Genomic DNA, 23,769 nt, shown 5'->3' with positions numbered 1-23,769 from the left:
CTTCTCCCACTCACTTTTCTATTCTCTTAATGGCATTTTGATTAAAATAATTTCTTAGTTTTAATGATACCCAATTTATCAATCTTTTTCCATTGTCATCAGTGATTTAAATCCTGTTTAAAAAAGGTTTTCCTACTCGAAGTTCTTGTAGATATACTTTCTGTGTTACCTCCTAGAAGCTTCCAATCTACCTACAATTGATTTCGTGTATGGTATAAGATAGGGTCAAGATTCTTCTTTGCCATATAGATATTCAATTGGTCACAGAAATATTTGTTGAAAAGACCATTGTTTCTCACAGCAATTTTTCCCTTGTCATAAATCAGTTGGTCTGTGTATGCACATACTTTCTGGACTCTATTTCATCGGTTAATTTTTCTGTCTTTGTGTAACAGCACATTGCCTTAATACTTCATACTTAACTTTATGTAATGCTACCTTGTCTTTACTGCACCTCTATAATATGTTTGGCAGTTCTCTGGTTTGTTCTACATCAGGGGTGCTCAACCTCAGTACTATTGATATTTTGGGCTGGATACGTCTTCATTTTGGGAGGCTGCCCTGTGTATTGACCTCTCTGTAATTGATCACTCAAATCCAATATCCTTGATTGCTCTTGGGCGCCTTCAAATAGTGTTTTGTTCTTTTATGTCGTATGTTATTCGTCTTTTATCATTGTCCCTCATGGGACAGTTTATCTGATTAAAGTTTTCCTTTACACCTAGGAATAGATGTTCTAGAACAGATTATTATATTGTAATAACTTTTTACCTAAGACTAACTCTTGCCTGGTGTGGGTTCAACTGGCTTTGACTTTTCCCAAATACCACAAGAACACATGTAAATAAAATAAAAAGATGAGTAAAGCATATAGAAATAATAGAGTCATCTAATACTCACTTCTTCTACAATTGCCCAAAAGTCCATAAAATTGATATAATTTGATAAATAAACTTATAAATAATGATACAGTGTATTAATGTGTTCCACTTAAGGATCCGCTGAGAGTTTCTTGTTTCCTTCTAATACTGATGATAGTTTACAAAAAAAAAAAAAAAATCCATGCCCACAGAACTATTATAAATTGACCATATTTTGGATTTTTTAAAAGATGGACTGTTTTATGGATAGCATAATGGATAGTTTACTGCCAAAGTTGATGATAGTTGAAGTTTGTCATGTGATCTATGCTGTTATAATATTTTTTCTATCTTAACATTAGAGAAATCTGAGATTGAATTTCTGTGCCCAAATGGATAAACAAACAGAATTACCAATGTCATAATCTGTATCTGAAAAAGGAATTTTATAGTCAAAATAGGCAATCATTTATGGAAAATATAACTTTCTTATATATGAGAGAAAATATACTTACTATGGCAGATTTGCAAAATGGATGTTCTAGTGGCATTAATGAGCAATGCCATCTTTACAAGGGTCAGGCCATCATTCTTTTTGGAAATGGAAATTATTCTTTAATGTATATAGAACCCAAAGGTTTTACTATTATTGCCATAATATCACCTATTAGGCACCCACTATAACTTTTAAACTATAGTTATTGGTGTTATTGGGTTGAAAAGGGACATAGGCATGATACTCCCAGTGTGCCTTGGTCAAACAGGGTGCTTTTGTTCCCGTATGAAGGGGTGAAGACATGAAAGGGAACAAAGGCAACATGTAAATATATGTCCTCCTCAAGGTGGGCCAATGTTTCCTACTTTCTCTGGGATTGGATAAAAACAGAGACAAGTAGGCACCCCATAAGGACACAAAGGGCTTTGCTGTGTTTAAAACACGATTCTGAGAACCAGTGTGTCAAATAGTATCACAAACATTACTTCCAAAGGCATTTCTCATTTAAAGGTTACCTGAAGGCATTTTATACAAGATCATGAAAGCTTATGACTCCCATCCCAGTAGCTTTAAAAAGTGCCTTGTGGCTCCAATATTTTCTCACTTAGTAAACATGTGATTTGATCATAATTTTACAAGTATTCTTGACAGACACAGTTAAAGTCTAATTTTAAAAATATGTATTTATAAAATAGCTTTTAAGCATTTTACAAGAATTTTAATTCACCATTTAATTTCAACATTTTATGTGATGTAGCAAGTAATTCAGATAATTTAGTAGTTATAATTTGGTTACATAAAGCAATAAAATACGTTGGTTTAAAAACACAAAAATCTGTGTTAAATTATACTTACATAAGCTAAATTAGATTTATATAGAAACTATACATTTATATACATATATGCATAATTTACAATTTTGTTTCTTAAACTTATTTTTAAAGTTCTATCTTATAAACATCATGACTCACAGCAGCTATACTTAAAAGCAAGAGTAACTGCTGTCACTTGTAAAATCACTAATTACGAAAATTCAAACTCAAAGAACTTCTGAGCTGAGAAGATGACACAGGATTATTTTAAAACACAGACTTTGACTTAAGCACCTTTCAGTAAGATTATCATAATTTCAATTAATAGAACTTTATAGAATAATATATGATCACGCTTACACATTCTGAATAGGTACGAAATTACAATATGTTCTTCTAGTTATTGGTGAAATTTAGTACCTGCCTTCTCCAACTAGGTTCACTTAATGATGTACTGAAAACACAAAAAACTCCTAAAAGAGAGCCCTATAAGAGAGTATGGGATTTTTCCTAATTATTAATATAATTCATTTGACTTATACTCCTGGCTGACACTGTAAAAAAATTTTGGTGATATAAAGATCATGATCGCAAAAAAGTTTTTCCAAACAAGTAATTTATACAACTTCTTATACTTCTTATAGATGTCTTCAGAATTTATTACCACTCTCCACTCCAAGAGGGATCTATTCAACCTAAATGTTTTAGTATTTTCAAAACTTTTTCCTAATTGATTTTTACAATAACAGGATTATAAAGCATCATTGTAATATCCATTGGGAGATAGAGGGGGTAAATATGGGAAATTTAAATCCTCAAACTATTAGCCTATTTCAGAATGTGTTTTTATTTTAAATAATTCACATAATTACCACAATTTTTATTTTGTTTTGGATGTTTGGAAAATCCAAATTTAACTTTCTTAAAGAAGAATATTAACCATATCCATAAGATGTGTGTGCATGTGTGTGGGGTGTATATATATATATACAACCCCAGGGAGACACAGACTCAGCCATGCATAGCCCAGTGATGCACAACTTAGTAATGCACAATCCCATTAACACACACTCCCAGAGAGAGAGAAAATAGAGACACACAATCCTTAAGCCACACAAGTCTATCCGTCCCACGTCATGCATGTGTATATATATACACCCCCCACACACAGTCTAAAGCAAATGGAAATATTTAAAGTGTTAAGTCCTAATTTTCTCACAGGACATATCAATCAGTTTTTGACAATAAGCCTGCATGTATGCCAGTATGCCAAGCAATAAAGACATAAAGACTTTCATGGTTTCACAAGAGCAAATTTCAAGTTTCTTCTCAAAATAAATATTCAGTCATGCCACAGATTCCTCTAATAATCTTCAGAGAACATTTTGTATCTCTCTAGTTTCCAAATTTTGACAAGCGATGTTTTGCAACATTAACACATTAGTTCGTGCTGCTCTGGCCCTATGACCACGATAAAACCTCACATATTTTACAATTTCCCTAAGCTCAGAGATAAAAGCAAACTCAAAACTGTTGGATATTTGATGAGGCACTGACCAATCTACAGCACAAGCCCTGAAGAAACACTGTCATTAACACTCAGGCTGCATTCTCCCTCCTAGGGCCCTGTCTTGGATTGACATTGCTATCACATGATCCCACAGATTTCTCATGTAAATGGAGAAATGAGTAAACAGGAGGCCTTACCAGAAGGGGCTCATCAGGGGCACTGGTAGAGAGTTCAGCAGATGATGTGCGGATGGTGCTGAGCCCAGTGAGGGAAACATTCGAGAGTCTTCTCCGCCTCACACCACTGCAATTGTTGGGTATTTTAAATGCACATCTTTTATGGTAATTCAGACCACATCCTGGAAAGGGAAAATAAAAATTATTTTTGTTGAGCCATAAATTAAAAAGTGATTTCAATATTAGTGTAAAGTAGAATTTTTAAAAAATAGTACAGCTTCTGTTTTCTTGAGGGTATTTGTAAATTCAAATTTTCTATTGAATATTCTCTGATTTTTTTCTCATTTGTTAATGGGTTTTGAATTCTGATCTTATTGCACAAGTTCAGGAACTATACTAGTTATCATTTTAAAAAAATGTTCTGTGATATAACAGAGTTAGGCTTTAAGGGATATAGAAATTAACTCAAATTAGATTATCTGAGCCACTTTTAGCTGCCACAAGTTCAAATGTGAGTGGACACATAAAGGAATATTAATCACAGCACATCACAAGTTTTAGACAACACTAATTTGAATCTGGGTCTCATAACTTGCTTGTCTACATGGCCTTGAACGAAGTTTTCACCTCAGTTTTCTCATCTCTAAAATGGAGGTAATTCTAAAACCTTGTAGAATTACTAAGAAGATACATAAAGTACCTCACATGCTGGTTTCCACATGGTAGGTGATCGATAATTGGAAACAGATTTCCCACCTAGGCAAGTGTCAGTTTCCTTTCAATATTTTTACTATTCATATTCCCCATGTAGCTGGAGGCCATCACTTAGAACACAGCAGTCCGGAGAGACAAATTTTCATAAAACTACATTTTAGGCAGAGTTTCTTCCAGATCATTGTCTCCTAGCTTCCCTCCTCACAGAGAGAAGTTCAGAAATTGCAGATAGCTTATTTGTATGTTGCATAATAAATGCTCAGTTATATTTGTCAAAGTTCAAAGAGCTCTATCCCTGCCCTCCCAATCCAAAGAGAATAGAGCACAATTGTGCAAGTTTTAAAGATTATATCATGGTGTCCTAGCACCTTGAATTGTGCAGCTCAAAGTGTTCTTTCCACATTATAATAAAACTATGTTGTTGGTGCAGAAATGCAGGTACATGTTCTAGTTCGCGACTCAACAGCTGAGTGAACTTAGATGGTTTAATTTCCCAAATCTCTGCTCATTTCAACAAATGTGTATTCAATGTCTACTATTCCAATTTCTGACTTACTTACTAGGCAAATTTTATTTGTAGTTGGCTGATAAAATATCGAGCATCATATAGGGGTGAAACATGTCCATATGATAAAGGAGAAAAGATGTGAGAATAAGGGCTCCCAGGTCAGACCGACTTTGTTCAAGACAGGAAACTTAAAGAAATGAACAGAAGACAATCCATGTACCCCTAAATGCCTGGAAGATACTTCCGAGGGAGATACTGCTACATTACTGTAGACTGCACAACATAAGCAGATAGCTCCAGCATGCATTATTTTTTACTTTTTACTATTTTATTAGCTTTAGGTGTACAAGTGGTTTTCAGTACATGAATGAATTATATAGTGGTAAAGTCTGGGCTTTTAGTATAGATGTCACCCAAATAGTGTATATTCATTGCACACAATAGGTAGTTTTTCATCCCTCAGCCACCTCTGAACCTCCTGCTTCTGATTCTCCAATGTCTATTGCACCACACTGTGTGCCCCTGTGTACCCACAGCTTAGCTTCCACTTAAAAATGAGAACATGTAGAAATTGGTATTTTGTTCCTGAGTTACTTCAGTTAGGATAATGGCCTCCAGTTCTATCCAAGTTGCTGCAAAAGACATTATTTTGTTCTTTTTCATGGCTGAGTAGTACTTCATGGTGTGTGTGTGTGTGTGTGTGTGTGTGTGTGTGTGTGTATATATATAATGCATATTGTGAACTGTATTCACAATTGCAAAGGTATGGAATCAACCTAAGTGCCCATCAACCAATGAGTGGATAAAGAGAATGTGGAGCGCATACACGCACACACACCAATGTATATACATATTTGTATATATGTGTGTGTATGTATATATGTGTATATATACATAGATCTATGTAAATAGGTGTATATATACACGTAGACTTATGTATATAGGTGTATATATAGATAGATCTATGTATGCACACACATAAAAACATCATATTTTCTCAACCAACGAGTAGATAAAAAAAGTATATATATGTGCGTGTATATATATGTATATATGTACCACATTTTCTTTATCCGCTCATTGGTTGATGGGCACTTAGCTTTTACATATCTTTGCAATTGTGAATTCTGCTGCAATAAACATAGGAGAACAGCACACATTTAACTTGCATGGGAAGAAAATAACTTACCTTCACATTTAAGACCTTGACGCACCAGCCCCCACAGCATTTCTCCACAGTGATCACAGAAAGCTGGAGCTCTGTATGAATGAACAAAGAGGGCGTGGGGACGAATCTGAAAGTCTTCAAAGGTGGCAGAAGCTGTAAAAATAGTGATGTTGAAAAGTAAGTCGAATAGGCACTCTGATCTGTAAATCAAAAGTATGCAAGATAATAAATATGCCAGTACAGATATAACTCTCTAGCCAAAGTTAGGGAAGATAAGATGCAACACAGCTTGCACTTTCAGCCATTAGACATTATTCCCAGCCACAGTTTTACAGTTGGTGGCACAGCAACCGTCTCTCTTCTCCTCTTCCTGCTTGACCAAGTTTCAGACCACTTTAAAAATGGCCAAAAAACTAGCAGAAAGCATGAATGAAAGTATAAGTAAACCTGATTTACAAATACCTGATGATACTTAAAAAATGTTACTTTTTATCTTACTTAAGTGAACCAGAAAGGTATTAAAAACTATTAATGAAAAGTTGATGAATTGAATTCAGACAGATCTGAAAAATAGTATACTTGAGTATGACCATGAAGAAGTACATTACAGGGTCCAGCTGAAAGACAGATATAAAAGATGAGGGGCTTCCTTATATAGGGATAGAGCTGTTTGAACTCTTGGGCAATGTATAACTAAGCATTTAAGTCATGACTGAGCAACAACGAAGCAGCCACTTCACCAACATGCCAAAGAGAGGGATTTAATACATACGCTGGTGAATTGCAGTCCATTCTGAGAAATATACCTTAATCAGCCATATTCATGTTGTAGGGAACTTTTTGGTGTTGCTTACTGTTGCTTATTCTGTATGGTACTCATGCAGGATATTAAAATCCATTTTTATTACATTTTTCCATATGATTTTTTTATTATATTATAAAAGTGGTTTGTGCTTTTTTTGTTGTTGCTCAAATCAAGAAATAGAAAGGTATAGACAGCAGAAAGATTAGCTTTTTTCTCAATGTCCTAATGGAAAGTGGTGGATCTTTCCAGACCTATGTGCACGCAGTAAGCCTGAGGTTGAGGCTGCACAGTATAGCACCTGGCAGTTAGAAAACCTGGGGGAAGCCTGACTTTTACTAACTGCTTATGAATGTTAATCCTTTTCAAAAAATAAAAAAGAAATTACCTGGCATAAATTGGGGGAGTGTCACTGAAAATCTTTAGTTTAATTATTTATATTCCTTCTCATTAATTTCAAAAATGTCTGAATCCAGCTTGGTATTCGTATTGTCAAATTCTAATGTTGCTTATTTTGAATACTACAGTAAATATTCAACTAATCATTGTCATATTATTGTCATGGTTGAGTGACATCTCAATAAGCACGAGCCTCAGTTTCTCATACCTAAAAAGAGACAGTCTGTCTGATGATGACTTCTCCAGTCCCTTAAAATTTAAACTTCCATTAATGTAAGAACAGAACCATATGAACTTAATTTTGTAAGATTTTATTTTAAGATAATTTTGGGGAAAACTGAGGCCTTCAATATATTCCTTGTTTCTGCCTTCCTTTCCTTTCCTCCTCAATTCAAATAAGTTTAGGAAATTGCATATCACATTTCCCACTTCAAGATCCACAATATAATTGTCAATGCTTACTCCAAGTAGATCAGAAAAAAAAAGTGTGCTTTGGGTACCAATCATCTACTTTGGTGGTTTGGTCAAAATGTGTCCAGTTGGGAGAATGCTAAATTCTCTTTAAAATTGGTCTCTTATACTCATGTAGAAAATTTATTTTTAAAATATCAAAGAAAATAATTAAAGATAAAACTTTATGCCAATTCTTAACTTCTAGCTTCTCCCCTCAGTCCCAAATCATCCCGCCAGACCAAACAACTATGACAATAATATGACAATGATTAGTTGAATAATTACTGTAGTATTCAAAATAAGCAACATTAGAATTTGACAATACAAATACCAAGCTGGATTCAGACATTTTTGGAATTAATGAGAAGGAATATAAATAATTAAACTAAAGATTTTCAGTGACACTCCCCCAATTTATGCCAGGTAATTTCTTTTTTATTTTTTGAAGTGGATTAACATTCATAAGCAGTTAGCACCCTTGACTTATGTTTAAATGCCATATTTCTAAAGTTCAATTTTAATATTCTCCTGTTAATTTTAGAATAATTAAATACATTTTTAAAATAAAACTATGCAGTGTGGTGAGGTTTTACATCCATTTGAAATCAAAGCACAACATCCATTCATTATGAATTTACCTGTTCTGCACCCTGGGGGAAATCAGCATTAGTTGAGAGTATGCATGCCATCTCGCCTAATCACAAAATTGCACTTCAGAGATAATCACTTAGCACAGGAAAACAAAGTGAATGCTATAATTCCATTTCATTTAGGTTTAGGAATCAAAATGGACAGATAAGAATAGGAATATTAAACTGTCTAAAGATTCTAAGAGAGGAACAATGGGCTATCTGTTAGTCTGTCATAATCAATCAGCCAACCTAAATTAAAACCATATGACAGGGCAACAAACTAAACACAATAGGCCCCTTATACTGGTATTTGTGTCTCTCTGATTTGCTCTATTCACAGCCTATTGTTATACTCCAGTGTGCAAGAAAAGAGAAAATGACATGCTTTTCTTAGTCATTGAGCATTTGAAACAGGTAATTGAGCCAAAAACCCTAAGATAATCAGTTCTTTAATGGTTCATTATAAATTGTTGCACAAATGGAGTAAACTGTTTGGTTAGCAGTACAGAAGAAATAAGACTTCTGAAGCAAAATAATCTCTAAAGGTCAAAATTATTTGCATAGTAAAACAAAATAATGTCAGATCTTCCAAGAATTTCAGTACTGTTTTTTAAAACTGGTAATTTTGTCAATGGGAGAAGCATAAACTCTTTCTGGCTATGACAAGTTGGGACTGATATAATGAGAGGAAATGCTTAAGCAATCTATAAGGTAGTTATTATGCCTACGCCCATTTTACAGATGAGAAAACTGATACTCAGAAATTAAGGAGCTACACTAGGTAATACAGAATCTGAACTCAGGCAGTCCTGATACCAGAACCATATAAACTCTCTCAGCCACTATTACTCAACTTATATTTCTTTGACTATTTAAACACCATGGATCATAAGCTGTACCTTTATTTTATGTATTTTTAGAGAGTGCAATTAAATATGTATAAATCATAACCCTTTGTAACATGCATTATTATCTTATAACAATGTTGGGAAAATAAGAAGCCATGAAATAAAGTACACAAAAAATTTATCCAGTTCTCAAGATCAAAAATTCTTTTAGTATGCTTTTTGCATGAGCTCCATGTTTAGAAATCCTCCTTTCCAAACAAATTGAGGAACAGTAATTGGTTTTTCAACTTTTACAAAAGTCAATGGTAATGATGCATAGGTGAGCTAACAGCCAACTGGAGCTTTGTGTCCACATGATAACATGTCACCACATTGAATTGATTAGTTTGTTCTGTTCCAAAGCAAAACATTCTGAAGTTTCTGAAAGCTGTGAAGCTTTGTTGTGGGCAATTTTTATTTCTTTAGTGTCTAGAATATTGAAAATAGTTTCTGGATACCACTCCTACACAAAACCACATACTTGCCATTTTTAAGGTATTCTGTAGATTAAAAACAAAACAAAACAATATTGGCTGGGCGCAGTGGCTCACGCCTGTGATCCCAACACTTTGGGAGGCCAAGGCAGGCAGATCATCTGAGGTCAGGAGTTCGAGACCAGCCTGGCCAACATGGTAAAATCCCATCTCTACTAAAAATACAAAAATTAGCTGGGCATAGTGGCTCATGCCTATAATCCCAGCTACTCAGGAGGCTGAGGCAGGAGAATCACTTGAACCTGGGAGGCAGAGGTTGCAATGAACCGAGATTGCACCGCTGCACTCCAGCCTGGACAACAGAATGAGACTCCGTCTCAAAAACCAAAACCAAAACAAAACAAAACAAAAAACCAATATGTGAAATGTGAGATTAATTTGAACAACGGTTGCATGAAGGGAGACTCTGATATAAAACTAGCTTGGAGAGACTGGGACCAACAGAGAAGCAGGAAAAAATGACCAAACTTGGGGGTCGGCCATATCTTCTTTAAACTTCCTTTCATTCACCCATAAACACACATCACTGGTGGAATGATCACTACTCATAGTCAGTTTATTGCATTTGCGAATATCTCAAATTATTAGAAAGTTCTTTTTATTGAGGCCCCAATATACTTCTCTAACTTTTACTTACTAATTACAGTGGTAAAAGCAAGCCTTTAAAAATAAGGCATTTTTATGCATTTAAGTGAGCTCATGTAAGTAAAGCAGTCCTAATAATTTCAAGGTAATATAGTTTATTTATGTTATATGTTATTAATATATCTAGAATCTACTAGGTAATATAGTATATGTTGAAAATAGAAAAAGGACTAAGGAACGATATCTGTAGTTGAGAGTTCAAAGTCAAAATGAGGATGACAGTCCCATGTATATTTGTAATACCCAATGCAGGGATGGAACACAAGACAAAGGGTGGCTAAGTCTGTCTAGGTCTGTCAGGGAAAGCTTCATCCAAGAGAGGAAATTGTACAGAATCCTGAAGGTTGAATAGTATTTTGAAAAGCAGAGAACAGGATAAAAGAGGGAACATTTCTATCTAGTCTGATTTTAACTATAAATAACATAGGATTGTCTGTATATTTCTTTACAGTTATTGTGGGTTCTTGACACTTTATCATCTTTGGTGCATTGTCAGGGTAATCAGCAAGAATGACTACAAATTGTCCATGAGGCAGGGAACTGAGAGATGACAACAGATCAATTCCACACTATTGTGGCCCAGGTGTGTGACAGCGCTTGTAAAATTAAGCTTGCACATGTCCATACTCCCTCCCCTCCACACAATACACACATACCCAACCCCCAAGGTTGGTCATTTTTTCCTGCTTCTCTATTGGTCCCAGTCTTTCCAAGCCAGTTTTATTTCAGATTCTCCCTTCATGCAACCGTTGTTCAAATTAATCTCACATTTCACATTTTTGTTATACCTGAAAACATCCTCACAACTCTCCAACAAGAACATTCAATAAATTCCTGTAGAGGGACTTGCAATAACATCTTTCAGATGGGTGATGAAATGAAGGGCATCTCCATTTTTGACTTAACATCTGACCAGAAACTTGTTAGTGAGGTGCAATGATGGGAATTTGGGAGGCTGTGAATATATCATCTCAGAGATCATAGTAGCCAAGAGAAAAAAAAAATGTATTTAGATATGTTGACTAGGCAGCTCAGAAGTTTCTGGGAAGTTATTTCCTAAGTCTGTGGTTAGAGATTAAAAAAAAAATATGGCTACAAGAGAAAAAGGTCTCACAAGCCAGACTGAGAACACAATAGCAAGTTGCCCTAATTAGGAAGAAAAGGGAGTGGTAACTAGATAAATGATGTGACTGCCCATGGAACTGTCTGAGAAGCTCAGGTTCACAAAAGTAAAGTATCAACAACAGAAGGAGCAGCACAGAGTCAGACTGAATGCAAGTAAGTGGCTCCAGCCAGAGAACCACCCTAGGAAGGCCAAAAGAAGGAAAAGCTGAAGCTTTTTAAAAGCTAAAAGAGAACAGAAGGGCTTTCAGCTGTGTGTTTCATGTGGCAAAAATGAAGCAGAGATAGGCCTCAAACACAGAAATAAATAGTTTAATGAAAACAGACAAAATAAAAAAAGCTATTCAATTATATTTTTGTTTTTATCTTTTCTAGAAAAAAAGACCATCGTTAAACTAAAAGAAAAAAAATAAGAAGTAACATATCAAGAAAAAAAAAAGTCTAGGATGGATGAGAAAGGAGCTTTAAAGAAATTATTTTCAATAGGCCCAAATGAATTATAGATGAGTACTTAAAAGCTTATTTTTAACTTTAAGTATTGGGAGAACCGGCTCCCGATGTTTAATGTGGCTTCTTTTCTATTTCCTAAGTGTCTCGGCTGGGTTGAGAAATAAAGGGAAAGAGCACAAGAGAGAGAAATTTAAAGTTGGGTGTCCGGGGGAGACATCACATGTCGGCAGGATCCCTGATGTTCCTGGAGCCATAAAACCAGCAAGTTTTCGTTAGCGATTTTCAAAAGGGGAGGGAGTGCACAAATAGGGTGTGGGTCACAGAGATCACATACTTCACAAGGTAATAAAATGTCACAAAGCAAACGGAGGCAGGGGAGATCACAGGACCACCAGATGAGGTGAAATTAAAATTGCTAATGAAGTTTTGGGCATGCATTGTCATTGATAACATCTTATCAGGAAACAGGGTTTGAGAGCAGATAACCTGTCTGACCACAATTTATTAGGCGGGAATTTTCCTCCACGTAATAAGCCTGGGAGCACTACAGGAGACCGGGGCTTATTTCATCCCTTCATTTCATCCCTTCGGCTTCAATCATAAAAGACGGGACGCCTTAAAGGGGCCGTCTATAAGTCTACCTTCAGTGCACATTCTCTTTCTCAGGGATGTTTCTTGCTGAGAAAAAGAATTCAGTGATAGTTCTATTTGCTTATGAAAGAGGAGAAATATAGCTCTGTTCTGTCCTGCTCACCAGCGGCCAGTTCAAAGTTACCTTTCTTGTTTCCTGAACATCGCTGTTATCCTGTTCTTTTTTTAAGATGCCCAGATTTCATATTGTTCAAACACACATGCTCTACAAACAATTTGTGCAGTTGATACAATCACAGGGTCCTGAGGCAATATTCACCCTCCTCAGTTTAGGAAGAAAATGATGGGATTAAGAGATTAAAGTAAAGAAAGGCATAGGAAAACACAAGGGTATTGATTGGGGAAGTCATAGGTGACCATGAAATCTTCGTAGTTTACGTTCAGAGATTACAGTAAAGGCAGGTGTAAGAAATTATAAAAGTATTAATTTGGGGAACTAATAAATGTCCATGAAATCTTCACAATTTATGTTCTTCTGCCCTGGCTTCAGCCGGTCCCTCCGTTCAGGGTCCCTAACTTCCCGCAACATTTAAGAAAACATCTATCTCAATATCCTAACAGAATGATGTTTGCTTAATGAAACTATTCTAAAGCCCTTTTGTAAGAAGAATAGAACATATTCTAATAAGAATAGAAAAATGTAACAGAAAAGTAAATAAATTCTGCTCTACTTGCTATTAAAATATTCTATAAAATGTTGATATTTTAAAATATGGGTGGCTGTGAAAGACAAAAGAGAGAGATCAGTAGGCTAGAATTAGTGACCCAGAAATCTACCTTATGTATATATTTAAAATATAAGTCTTAACAGAAATCAATGTCAAAGGTGGAGATATCATTTCAAAATAATTAACAAATTGGCCAGGCGCAGTGGCTTATGCCTGTAATCTCAGCACTTTCTGAGGCTGAGGCAGGCGGATCATGAGGTCAGGAGATCGAGACCATCCTGGCTAACACGGTGAAACCCCGTCTTGGGTGCCGTGGCGGGTGCCTGTAGTCCCAGCTCGGGAGGCTGAGGCAGGAGAATGGTGTGAACCCAGGAGGCAGAGCTTGCAGTGAGCCAAGATTGTGCCACTGCACTCCAGCCTGGGCGACAGAGCGAGACTCTGTCTCAAAAAATAAAATAAAATAAAATAAAAAATAATTAACAATTAGTAACGATTAGCAACATAGGGGAAAATACTACTTGAAACAGTATTTCCTCTCTTATACTAAAATAATTACCTGCTGAGCAAAAAGTTAAATAAAAATATAAAATCATAGAAAAACTAGAAGAGAACAGAGTGAATCCTTATTAAATCTCTGGTGACAAGATGACTTAGAAACAGGAGGTCATAAATCTGCAGTGATGCAAGAAATCAAATGAGAAAGACTCATTAGCATGATCATGTAGGCACTACTGGTTGACTTGCCAAGGAGTCATATAATAGTCTCTTTAATTTAGCATAGTTAGAGTAGATTTATTTATAATAATTATATATTCTAGGTCACAGAAATCTAATTATGCTTAATAACTCCAGGTACATAGAACATAATTACTAACATTCAAGGAGAGATCCCCAGGCAGTTTTAGATTCCAGACAAGCAGGTAACAAGGCCTATGTTCTATTATGAAAATAAAGAAAGTTAACATGTATTCACTCCTCAGAAAAAAAAAGAAATTATTTTTTTCATTTTTTAAAACCAGAAGGATGCACCAGAACAGCAGGAGTGTTTGATGGCAGGGCTAAAGCCTTGCTCAAGAAATAGCTTAGGATCTACTCATGAACCCACAGAGCTGTTACAGTTAACACGTGAAGGATCCTTTAGTTCTTTTCCAGGCAACTGAGCTCTATGGCTGCTGCAAAACATCTGCTTGAAAAGCAGCAATGCTTCCTGCCAGGAAGATGTTGCTTGAATAAAACAGATACAAAATATACACAATTATTATCTGTCCATTCAAATAAATAAATTTATTTTTAAAAGCTTTATAAAAAATAAAGTTCTTTTTACAAAATGGAGCCTTATGTAGCTAAAGGACGAGAGAGCTATAAAATGGGATTATTTTGTGCCATCTACCTCCATACTGAGTTGGCCAAGCATACTCTCCTCAACATACTTTTTCTCCAGCCATTTCTAAGAATGCTTCACTGTCTTTCACGTCAATCTCTCCTTCTGTTTTGCATACATACTTCTCAGGTAGCCAGGTTCCACCCGACCCACACTTCAGCTCAGTGTCACCTATTCTGGGATATGCCTACCCCCACCTGCAGAAGACTGCCCTCTTCTCTGTTTCATAGCGTCCTGGGCACTTCCATCATAAAATGTATCACTGAATATTGCCACCCCTTAATTGTTTATTTGTTCACACATAACATTACACATTGCAAGACCACAACTTCTCTAACTGCGTATGCACATATAAAAGTGATTAATTCTCATAAACATGTTGCTTCCCTGCAGTTCTAAGGCTCTACATTTTATTTAAGTCTCAATAATCAGTAAATACAGTATTTCAAGTTCAAAAGTAAAGTCCATCAGAATAATATCTTGGATCACATTTAAAAAAGTGTCTAGCATTGCTTTCCAGAGATGTTTTGGCTAGTACCTTGTTATTCTAAGTGCAATATGGTGTCAGTAGTGATAAAAAGCATGGACAGAGTGCCAGGGAAGACCTAGGCTCTGATCCTGGTCACAGCAAATGCATGACCTGGGGGAAGTTACTTTACCTCTCTGAACCTCAGAGTCCTTTTCTATAAAATAGGCTTCGTGTAATGAATCTCACTGGATTATAAGGAGGATACAAAGTAATTAGTATCGTCCTTAGCATACTGGTGGGAGCTGTCACAAAAAGTTCTTAGCACAAGGATGAAGTATATGGGCTTTGTGGTCAGAAAGACCTGAGTTTGAATCCCAGTTATTATTAATAATAATTATTGTCACAACCATCATTACTAATGGAGGGGAATGCTGTTTCTAAGTCTGTTGCCAATTCAGAGCCCTTAAAAACTAAGAGCTATAAAAACTAGTATTATTTGTTCCTTCTACTACCTTATAAAGCCTATGTTTCCACTCCAGAGGAAACTGCTTTTCTATCTACTGTCCTGGTTAACACTAACTAAATGGAGCTGGGTCCATAGGGCTGTGTCTAGTTCCTTCCCTAATATGAATTAATTAACAGTTGGGAATTGCAGTGGGGAAAGAAGGGTCACCATATCCTGATGTGACTGAATGACAAATGCCACAGCTGGAAAGAGATTAGAAAGCATCTCAGGTCAAGAAAGACTATAAATGGTTGCCCCATGTGTCCAACATAGAGGAAAAAGAAAATTAAGTAAAAATGTCATGGAGTCAAATTCTAGCTAATGAGTGTAAGCACTGCAGGCACCCTGAATAGAGGGAAAGAAAGGTCAAATCTGTTTTTCTTAGAAAGCTCCATCGTGTACAGGAGGCTTTATACCTTTAAAAGGATAATGACCTAATTTATATGAGGAACACCAGCATGCAAATTACCTTTAAACTTCTTACAAAAGGTTGGTAGACAAAGGCTAGGTACAGTATTATTCAGAAATATTCTGACAGGCAGCAGGGCTTCTCAGGACAAATAGCATCACTGTTGTCAAATACAATACATTTGCAGTTACAGACACAGGACGAGGTTCTATGTGCTTTACTTCAAGTTGCTTTAAGTCTCACTGTACTTTTCATACAAACAGATGCTTATTTTTGATTCATGAACAACAAAACCTTTAAAAGCTGTGAAATATTCAGGGTATACCCACTCCAGAAGAAGCAACAGTTCAACAATTGCTGAATCCAATTCAGCGCTGTTGGCCAAGGCACCTGCTGTGTGCAGGAATTGTCCCAGCTGTGGCTCAGCGGCACTGAAAGGAGGGAACCTTGGTACTTAGAGACTCCCCCTATTCTTCATGAAGAACAAAGCTGACTGATTCAGTTGGTCCACTCTGGTTCATTAGAATAAAAGAAGAACTTTATGAAAAATCTGATTTTCTGCTTTTTCATCAGGTTGAGATAATAGCTTATATAAAGTAAAATTTATTCCTTTTTGTGTACATTCTTGACAAATACATACACACAACTCAGGACCAAAATTGAGATACAGAACAATTCCCAAATTTTCTGTGCCCCTTTGTAGACAATCGCTTCCCCATCCCCATTCTTCTGACAATCACTGATTTATTTTCTGTCCCTTATCTAATGTATCATATGCATGTAACCTTTTGAGTCTAGCTTCTGTCGGTTTAATGCATTTGAAAGTCATCCACATCGTTGTAGGCATGCATAGTTCATTAGATTTTTTTTTTTGCTGAGTTGTATTTCATTTTGTTAAGATCCTACGCCTCATCCATTCACCAGCTGAATCCTTTCAGTGGCATCAGTTTACTCATTCACCTGGGAATTAGGGTAGAAGGTCAGCTAGGATTTATGGAAAGTGGAGATCAAGTCAAGAGTAGTAGGCTCCAATGAGGTAGAGGTCAAAGGAGTCTCCCTATGTCGCCAGGCTGGAGTGCAGTGGCGCAATCACGGCTCACTGCAACCTCCGCCTTCCGGGTTCAAGCGATTCTCCCGCCTCAGCGTCCCGAATAGCTGGGATTACAGCCATGTGCCAAGCCCAGTTAATTTTTGTATTTTTAGTAGAGACAGGGTTTCACCATGTTGGCCAGGATGGTCCTGATCTCCTGACCTCGTGATCCGCCTGCCTCGGCCTGCCAAAGTGCTGGGATTACAGGCATCAGCCACCGCGCCCGGCCAAGTTCAGTTTTTGACCTGTTAAGTACAAGGTGCAACTGAGAATATCGAGATATTCAGGTAGGGGTGGATGAAAAGTAGGCAAATAAATACATAGGGTACACAGCGAAGTTTAGATTTAGAGTAGGACATGGACTATAGAGTTAATCTGGGGGTCATTAGTGTCACAATAGTAAATAAAGCCATGTGAATTTATGAGACCCTCTAGGGCTCTGATTTTCCATATGGTAGCCACTAGCCACATGTTGCTATTCCAATTTAAATTAAAATTTAATACAATTAAAACTTCAGTTCCTCAGTCACACTGGCTATATTCAAGTTCTCAATAGCTACATGTGACTAGTGGTTACTATATTGCAGAGTGTAGAACATTTCCATGTTTCCAGAAAGTTGAACTGGACCCCACTGCTCTAAAGAGAGAATTTAACAACAGCAACAAAAACTTCAGACCACGTAGCCAGTATATACGACATATTAATTTTTCTCCATTTATTTGATAAGCTCAAGTTTAATTTTTATTCTTAAATTTTATTATTTACTTACTGAAATTGGCTAACACTTACCGAGCACTTACTTTTAGTCAGATTCTGTGTTAAACATATTATTAATTTTATTTAAACCCCCAAACTCCAAAAATGAGTGCTATTATTTTCCACTTTTTATAGATGATGAAATTAAGGATTTCAGTATGGATAAATTAGGCTACAAACTAATAATAGGGAATTTCTGGAGAATAATTTAGATCAATCAGAATCCAGGCCTACACATGGATTTTCTAAGTAATCATATCAACTGCAAATAAGTATCATTTTGTCCTTCTCCAGTATTTCCACTTCATTTCATTTTGTGGTGTTAACTCCATTTGCAAAGAACTTCCTGAAGAAATGTGAAATACCAGTATTTAACTTTAACAAACAGTCCTGTTTTGTTGTTGTTGTTGTTTGTTTGTTTTGAGACAGGATCTCCCTCTGTCACCCAGACTGGAGTGCAGCAGCGGGATCTCAGCTCACTGCAACCTCCGCCTCCCAGATGAAGTGATTCTCCTGCCTCAGCCTCCCGAATAGCTGGGATTACAGACATGTGGCACCATGCCAAGCTAATTTAGTAGAGACAGGATTTCACCATGTTGGCCAGGCTGGTCTCCAACTCCTGACCTCAGGTGATCCACCAGCCTTGGCCTCCCGAAGTGCTGGGATTACAGGCGTATGCCACCGTGCCCAGCCCAGTTCTTTTTTTCTTAACCTTGAAGGGACTGTGCCTTAGATTGTCTAGTTAAATATGATGCTGTTGATTTGAGTTAGTTATTCCTTATTATTTTAAAAGGGGACATTTTTATTTCTAACCAATGATTTTTCACTATAAGTTGATGTAGAATTTATAAATAATTATAAAATTCATGCTAGATTATAAAAACTGATTCACTAATAATGTCAAATCATCTTATTTCTATAATAACTTACTTGGATATTTTATATTATTCTTTTGTAAGCTTATTGATTCCATTTTTTCCAAACATTTTATTTAGAATTTTTGCATCCAGGAGACAAAAATAAAACATCATTAATTGCATGTAGGCTCTGAATTCAGATATCCCTGGAATTTATGTACCATTTTGCTACTAACTTGAGGAGTTAGTAGTAAATTCCTTGATGTCTCTATATCTTGGTAAAAGGCTCATTATCATGCCCAGTGAATACTAAATGCTCATAAACATCAGCTATTCCATAAGTGGACAGGATCTATAGTATTCTTTCCTTTTCTTGGACAGTCTTTTTCAGCTTTTAGGTAGTAAAATTCTGCAATGTTTGAATAATTTATTAGACAAGTTTTTTAAATTGTATGCGTTCTGGAACAGTTTCTGCTTGTGTTTGACAGAAATTTCAACTAAGGTTTCCTGAAACAGTGCTCTCTGGGTGGGAGGGGCAGGTGGGAACTTGGTACATCTTAAACACATTTCCAATTTCAAAGTGTTTCAACAGTTTCCAATTCAAATTTCAAAAAGTATGTGTGTGCACATTTTAGGGTAAAGAGGACATTCCAATGAATTCTCACAATCTAAATCATAAAGTAGGTATGTTTCTAATAAAATACATTTCAATACTTAACTAAATTTAATTGTATCTCTGATAAAAAACAATGCATTTTAACATATATATGCAGTCTAAATTAATAAACTGATTATTTGCATCACAATGTAATTAGCACACATTTAACATGACAATCCTAATTTTAAAGCAGAAATATGAATTAGAAATGATAAGTAAGCATTAAAATTAATATTAAAAACAGAGGACAATTTGTATACTAACTTCCAGCTTTAGGTAAGTAAAAAGTTTCAACTACTATTAAAGCTGCCTGTTAATCAGAAGGCCACAGGGCAATCACTTCCTTGGACTCTTTTTTAGTATTTGTCCTAGACAAAAGTGATAAAGAAAAAAAGTATAAAACTCTGAAAACTAACCATGAGCTGCATTTATTTTGTAAAAAGCTGATAAAAATAAACCTAAAAATGGAAATTTAAAATGGAAGAAAATTTAATAATAAGCAAAGAGTAGATTAAACATGTACCATATGGCAACTTTAGCCCATCTTCCTAAAGTGTGCTGTAAACATAACATTAGCATAAACGATTCTGAGCAAAAATGTTCCAAAAGGTGATTTTGCCTGGGTTTTTACATTTAGTAGAGCTTTGAAGTCATTTTCAAAAGCCATTGTTCTCAGCACTCAAAGATTGTATCTAACCTTCAATTTTTTTGGCTCCTTCCACATTTACAGTGACAGTCTCTGGATTATTTCAACACTCAGCATGATAAAACTAAACAAATACAGCATCCTCCAGCATATTTAAAACAAAGTGGAATTCATATTTTATTTAGTAGATTCATAGTCAACCTTCTAGGATTATATATTCTAGCTACAGAGCTGTGATAAATCTAATAACAAACAAAACAGGTCAAGTAAACTATAACATAATATAAGTGAACATGGATTTGGAGATTGTCAACATCAGGAAGAGATGCAGGCAAAGAAAAGGGAGGGTATAGAGAAAGATTAGCTGTAAAAGATGAAGGAAGATACAAATCTTTTTTTTTTTTCTTTTTCTGATCTGGAGTCTCACTCTGTTGTCCAGGTTGGAGAGCAGTGGTGCAATCTCAGCTCACTGCAACCTCTGCCTCCCAGGTTCCAGCAATTCTCCTGCCTCAGCCTCCCGAGTAGCTGGGAATACAGGCGTGCACCACCACGCCTGGTTAATTTTTGTATGGAAGGTATAAATCTTGGCTGGAACAAGAAATAGAATTTCTTAGGAAGAAACACAGTGGAATAAGGCGCAGAAGAAGAAACAAATGTGGGAAGTGAGGGGTACTGAAGGAATCAACATCATTGCAAAGAATGGTTAATAAAGGTAAGCAGTGTTAAAGACTGGTTCAGTGATTTGGAATTTGCTGATGGACAACTTTAGCATTTCAAGTTGAGGATCTAGAATGCAATAACATAGTCGGGAGTCTTTAAAAATGTACTATCATTTACTTTAGTTAAAAGTATCACACATGTAAAAGAGCACATATAACAAGTACAATTTAAAAAATAATAACCTCAATTGTACTCTCCATACAACTAAAGTAAAGGACACACCATTATCCTTGAAGCTGACTTGTGATCCCCTCCCCAACTACGTAGATTAAACAGAGAAGTGTCAGTGTTTAGTGAGTATTATTTAGGAGGATATAATGGGAGATGCAGAAAGAACAGAGACACTTTAGAGACGAGTAAGAATCCTGGTTACCTTAAACTAAGAAAGCAACAAGAGGAATATATAAGAAAGAAAAAAACCTACAACGCACTGTTACTAAGTACAGAAAGGCAAATATGCCTCCATTTGTTGTTTATCTTGCCTCTTTGTTTATTGTTGGGATTGTTTTAGGTTGGCTGATTTTTGCGTGAAAGAAACAAAATACTGGTACTACTAACAGAAATAAGAGAGGAACATTTGAAGGGAAAGCCCATGTTTTAGGGGTTGAGGGAATAAGACATTTAAGTGTGAAAACTCCATTAGCAGAAGTAAATTTAAAATGAAGCCAAGATGAAGCCCAGTGGTTCAAGAAACAATTTCTAAAAACTGCCTGTTGATGAAGATGAGACAAACGAGTCTTTTGAGATGTAAAAAACCAACTAAAGAGTTCAGATTTGAGGTTGGAGGGCTAAGAAAGAAGTAGATGGAGGAACGATTGTAAGATGTGAAAACATGGGGAGGAGGAGAACCAGGAGTACTCAGTGTCACAGGTAAAGAAAGAGGAAAGCCTTTGGAAAAGGATGAATTGGGTGGCCTAAGAAAACACTTCTATATTTTTTACCATCTGGTTAGTTCGTTGTAAAAGGGAGCAAAGGAGCAGAATCTAGCCTACTGCAAATGAGAAAGAAAAAGGTGAGAGAATAAGAGATGGTCTAGGGACTTCTTCCATTATTTAAAACTGTAAGAAAAGCTTGTGTTGTTTTAAGCCAGTAAGTTTCTCATCATTTGTAAAAGCAGCAAAAGAAAATTAAAATAGACAAGCACTGTTTCATTTATTTCATCATAGCTCTGTCGAGTTCTATATTGGTATTCTGGGACAAATTTCCTGTTGCAAATAAAACAAAGTTTTCTTGTGTCTTTAAATGGGCTTCCTGGCTCTTTCTGTCACTTCATGAAAATGAGAATATGTGGTGAGTTAAAAAGCTCAAGAAGCAAAAGGAAAAAAAAAATAGGAGAAGTTAGATTACTGGAAAATTTATTTTGCTTCTGAGTAATCACAATTTTATTACATTTATGTGTTTCCATAACTGAGATGAATAATATTGTCACATGGGATGAAGGGAAGAATGAATAAGCTGTCTGTGTCACTGTTATAAAGAATGTCTGCGTGAGACCAACTCTCCCTCCTTCATGTACCAGTCAGGGCTGGCTTAAAATGGCCTTATGACCAGCATTATTCTCCAATGCATCCTGAGGAATAGGAACCAAGCAGAGGCATTTATTATGCTGAAATTATTAGGAGGGAACTTAGATATGTTAAGTAATTATACACTTCAATATCTTCAAATAAAATAATAAACAATAATATCACTGAGAAAGGCTTCCTTTTTTGTCATAGTTACATTGTCCTGTGTAAAAACCAGACTCACTCACATGGATCATAGCTTTAATTCTGTTCTTTTGATTCCAATATGCAATTTATATTCCAGAATTCACATACTTAATGGTAAAAATGCTTTTAAAAGGATTAGTACAAGCCAATAATACTAACAGTATGCTGAGAAAATGAACAGTTAAGCTTTCAAAATTACTGAGTATAGATGGCAATTCTCAATTACACTACCAATGACATTTTCCCTAGCAAAAATCTACACTGCATCTAAAGATAATGAACAAATAGAAAGTGAGAACTAGAAAAATGGCCATGGATGATTGTACGTAATTTGATATCGACTGAATCATAAAGTGTGTGTGTCTGTATGTGCTAGTATTCTTGTAATTAAGAATTTAGGTATGCAATTTGACTCCCAGTTTTTGTTATACTAGGTCATCCAAAAATTTAAATGCCACATCTGGGAATATCAACGTGGCTTGGTGACTATGATGCACTTATTTACTTAGCATCAGTTAAAGTGGGTATACTGAACTATGAACTTTGGTAGGAAAGAAGATACAAATTAGAAGAATTTCCTTCAACCTCTATTCCAAGGCTTTATTTAAAGCCTCCCTACTACTTAAAGTATAAATCAGGTTCAGAGAATCATTAACATAATTTTATTCTTTTGTAACTTTCAAATATTCTGAAAAATTAGCTCATATCCTTCATGTAATTGTACTGGGCTAACCTTTCCTGAATCCCACTTTCATCAATATCCCTCCTTGCTTTATTAAATGGCTTTATGTTTCCCACTACATTATTCATTCAGAAAACATTTTTTGAACAGCAGTTACATGAAAGACACAGTTTTAGGAAGCAGCAGGGAAACAAGAAATATAAAATACCATTCATGTGCTCATGGCACTTAGGACCTAATAGAAGATAAAAAATGTATAAACACAATTATAGGTAGAATGGGACAAATTCTGTAAGAATAAAGGGGCAACTTCATGCAGAACTTGGCATCTCAGCTGAGTCTTAAAGGGTAAATGTGATACTTAAAATGCAAAGCTGGGAGGAGGCAGGCATTGTAGACAGAAAGACGTGCTCAGAGTCAAAATGCAAAGGGCAGT

General features: G+C 35.8%; 1 protein-coding gene across 2 annotated transcripts in view; it reads right to left on the bottom strand.

Annotated features, from left to right (window-relative positions):
* The window catches only part of PRKD1 (protein kinase D1), a 362,671-nt gene that overhangs the window by 80,506 nt on the left and 258,396 nt on the right, over positions 1 to 23,769 (bottom strand). For both annotated transcript variants that reach the window (XM_033188361.1, XM_033188362.1), the window contains exons 3-4: positions 6,266 to 6,397; positions 3,876 to 4,036 (exon numbers count right to left, since the gene is read on the bottom strand). In XM_033188361.1, the coding sequence (XP_033044252.1) occupies positions 3,876 to 4,036; positions 6,266 to 6,397 (293 nt within the window). The remainder of the gene's footprint in view (positions 1 to 3,875; positions 4,037 to 6,265; positions 6,398 to 23,769) is intronic.

This window comes from Trachypithecus francoisi, unplaced genomic scaffold (assembly GCF_009764315.1).
Source record: "Trachypithecus francoisi isolate TF-2019V2 unplaced genomic scaffold, Tfra_2.0 Lachesis_group3, whole genome shotgun sequence".
NCBI lineage: Eukaryota > Metazoa > Chordata > Mammalia > Primates > Cercopithecidae > Trachypithecus > Trachypithecus francoisi.
Note: the sequence above shows the minus strand (reverse complement) of the source record. Positions and strands in the feature narration are given on the sequence as shown.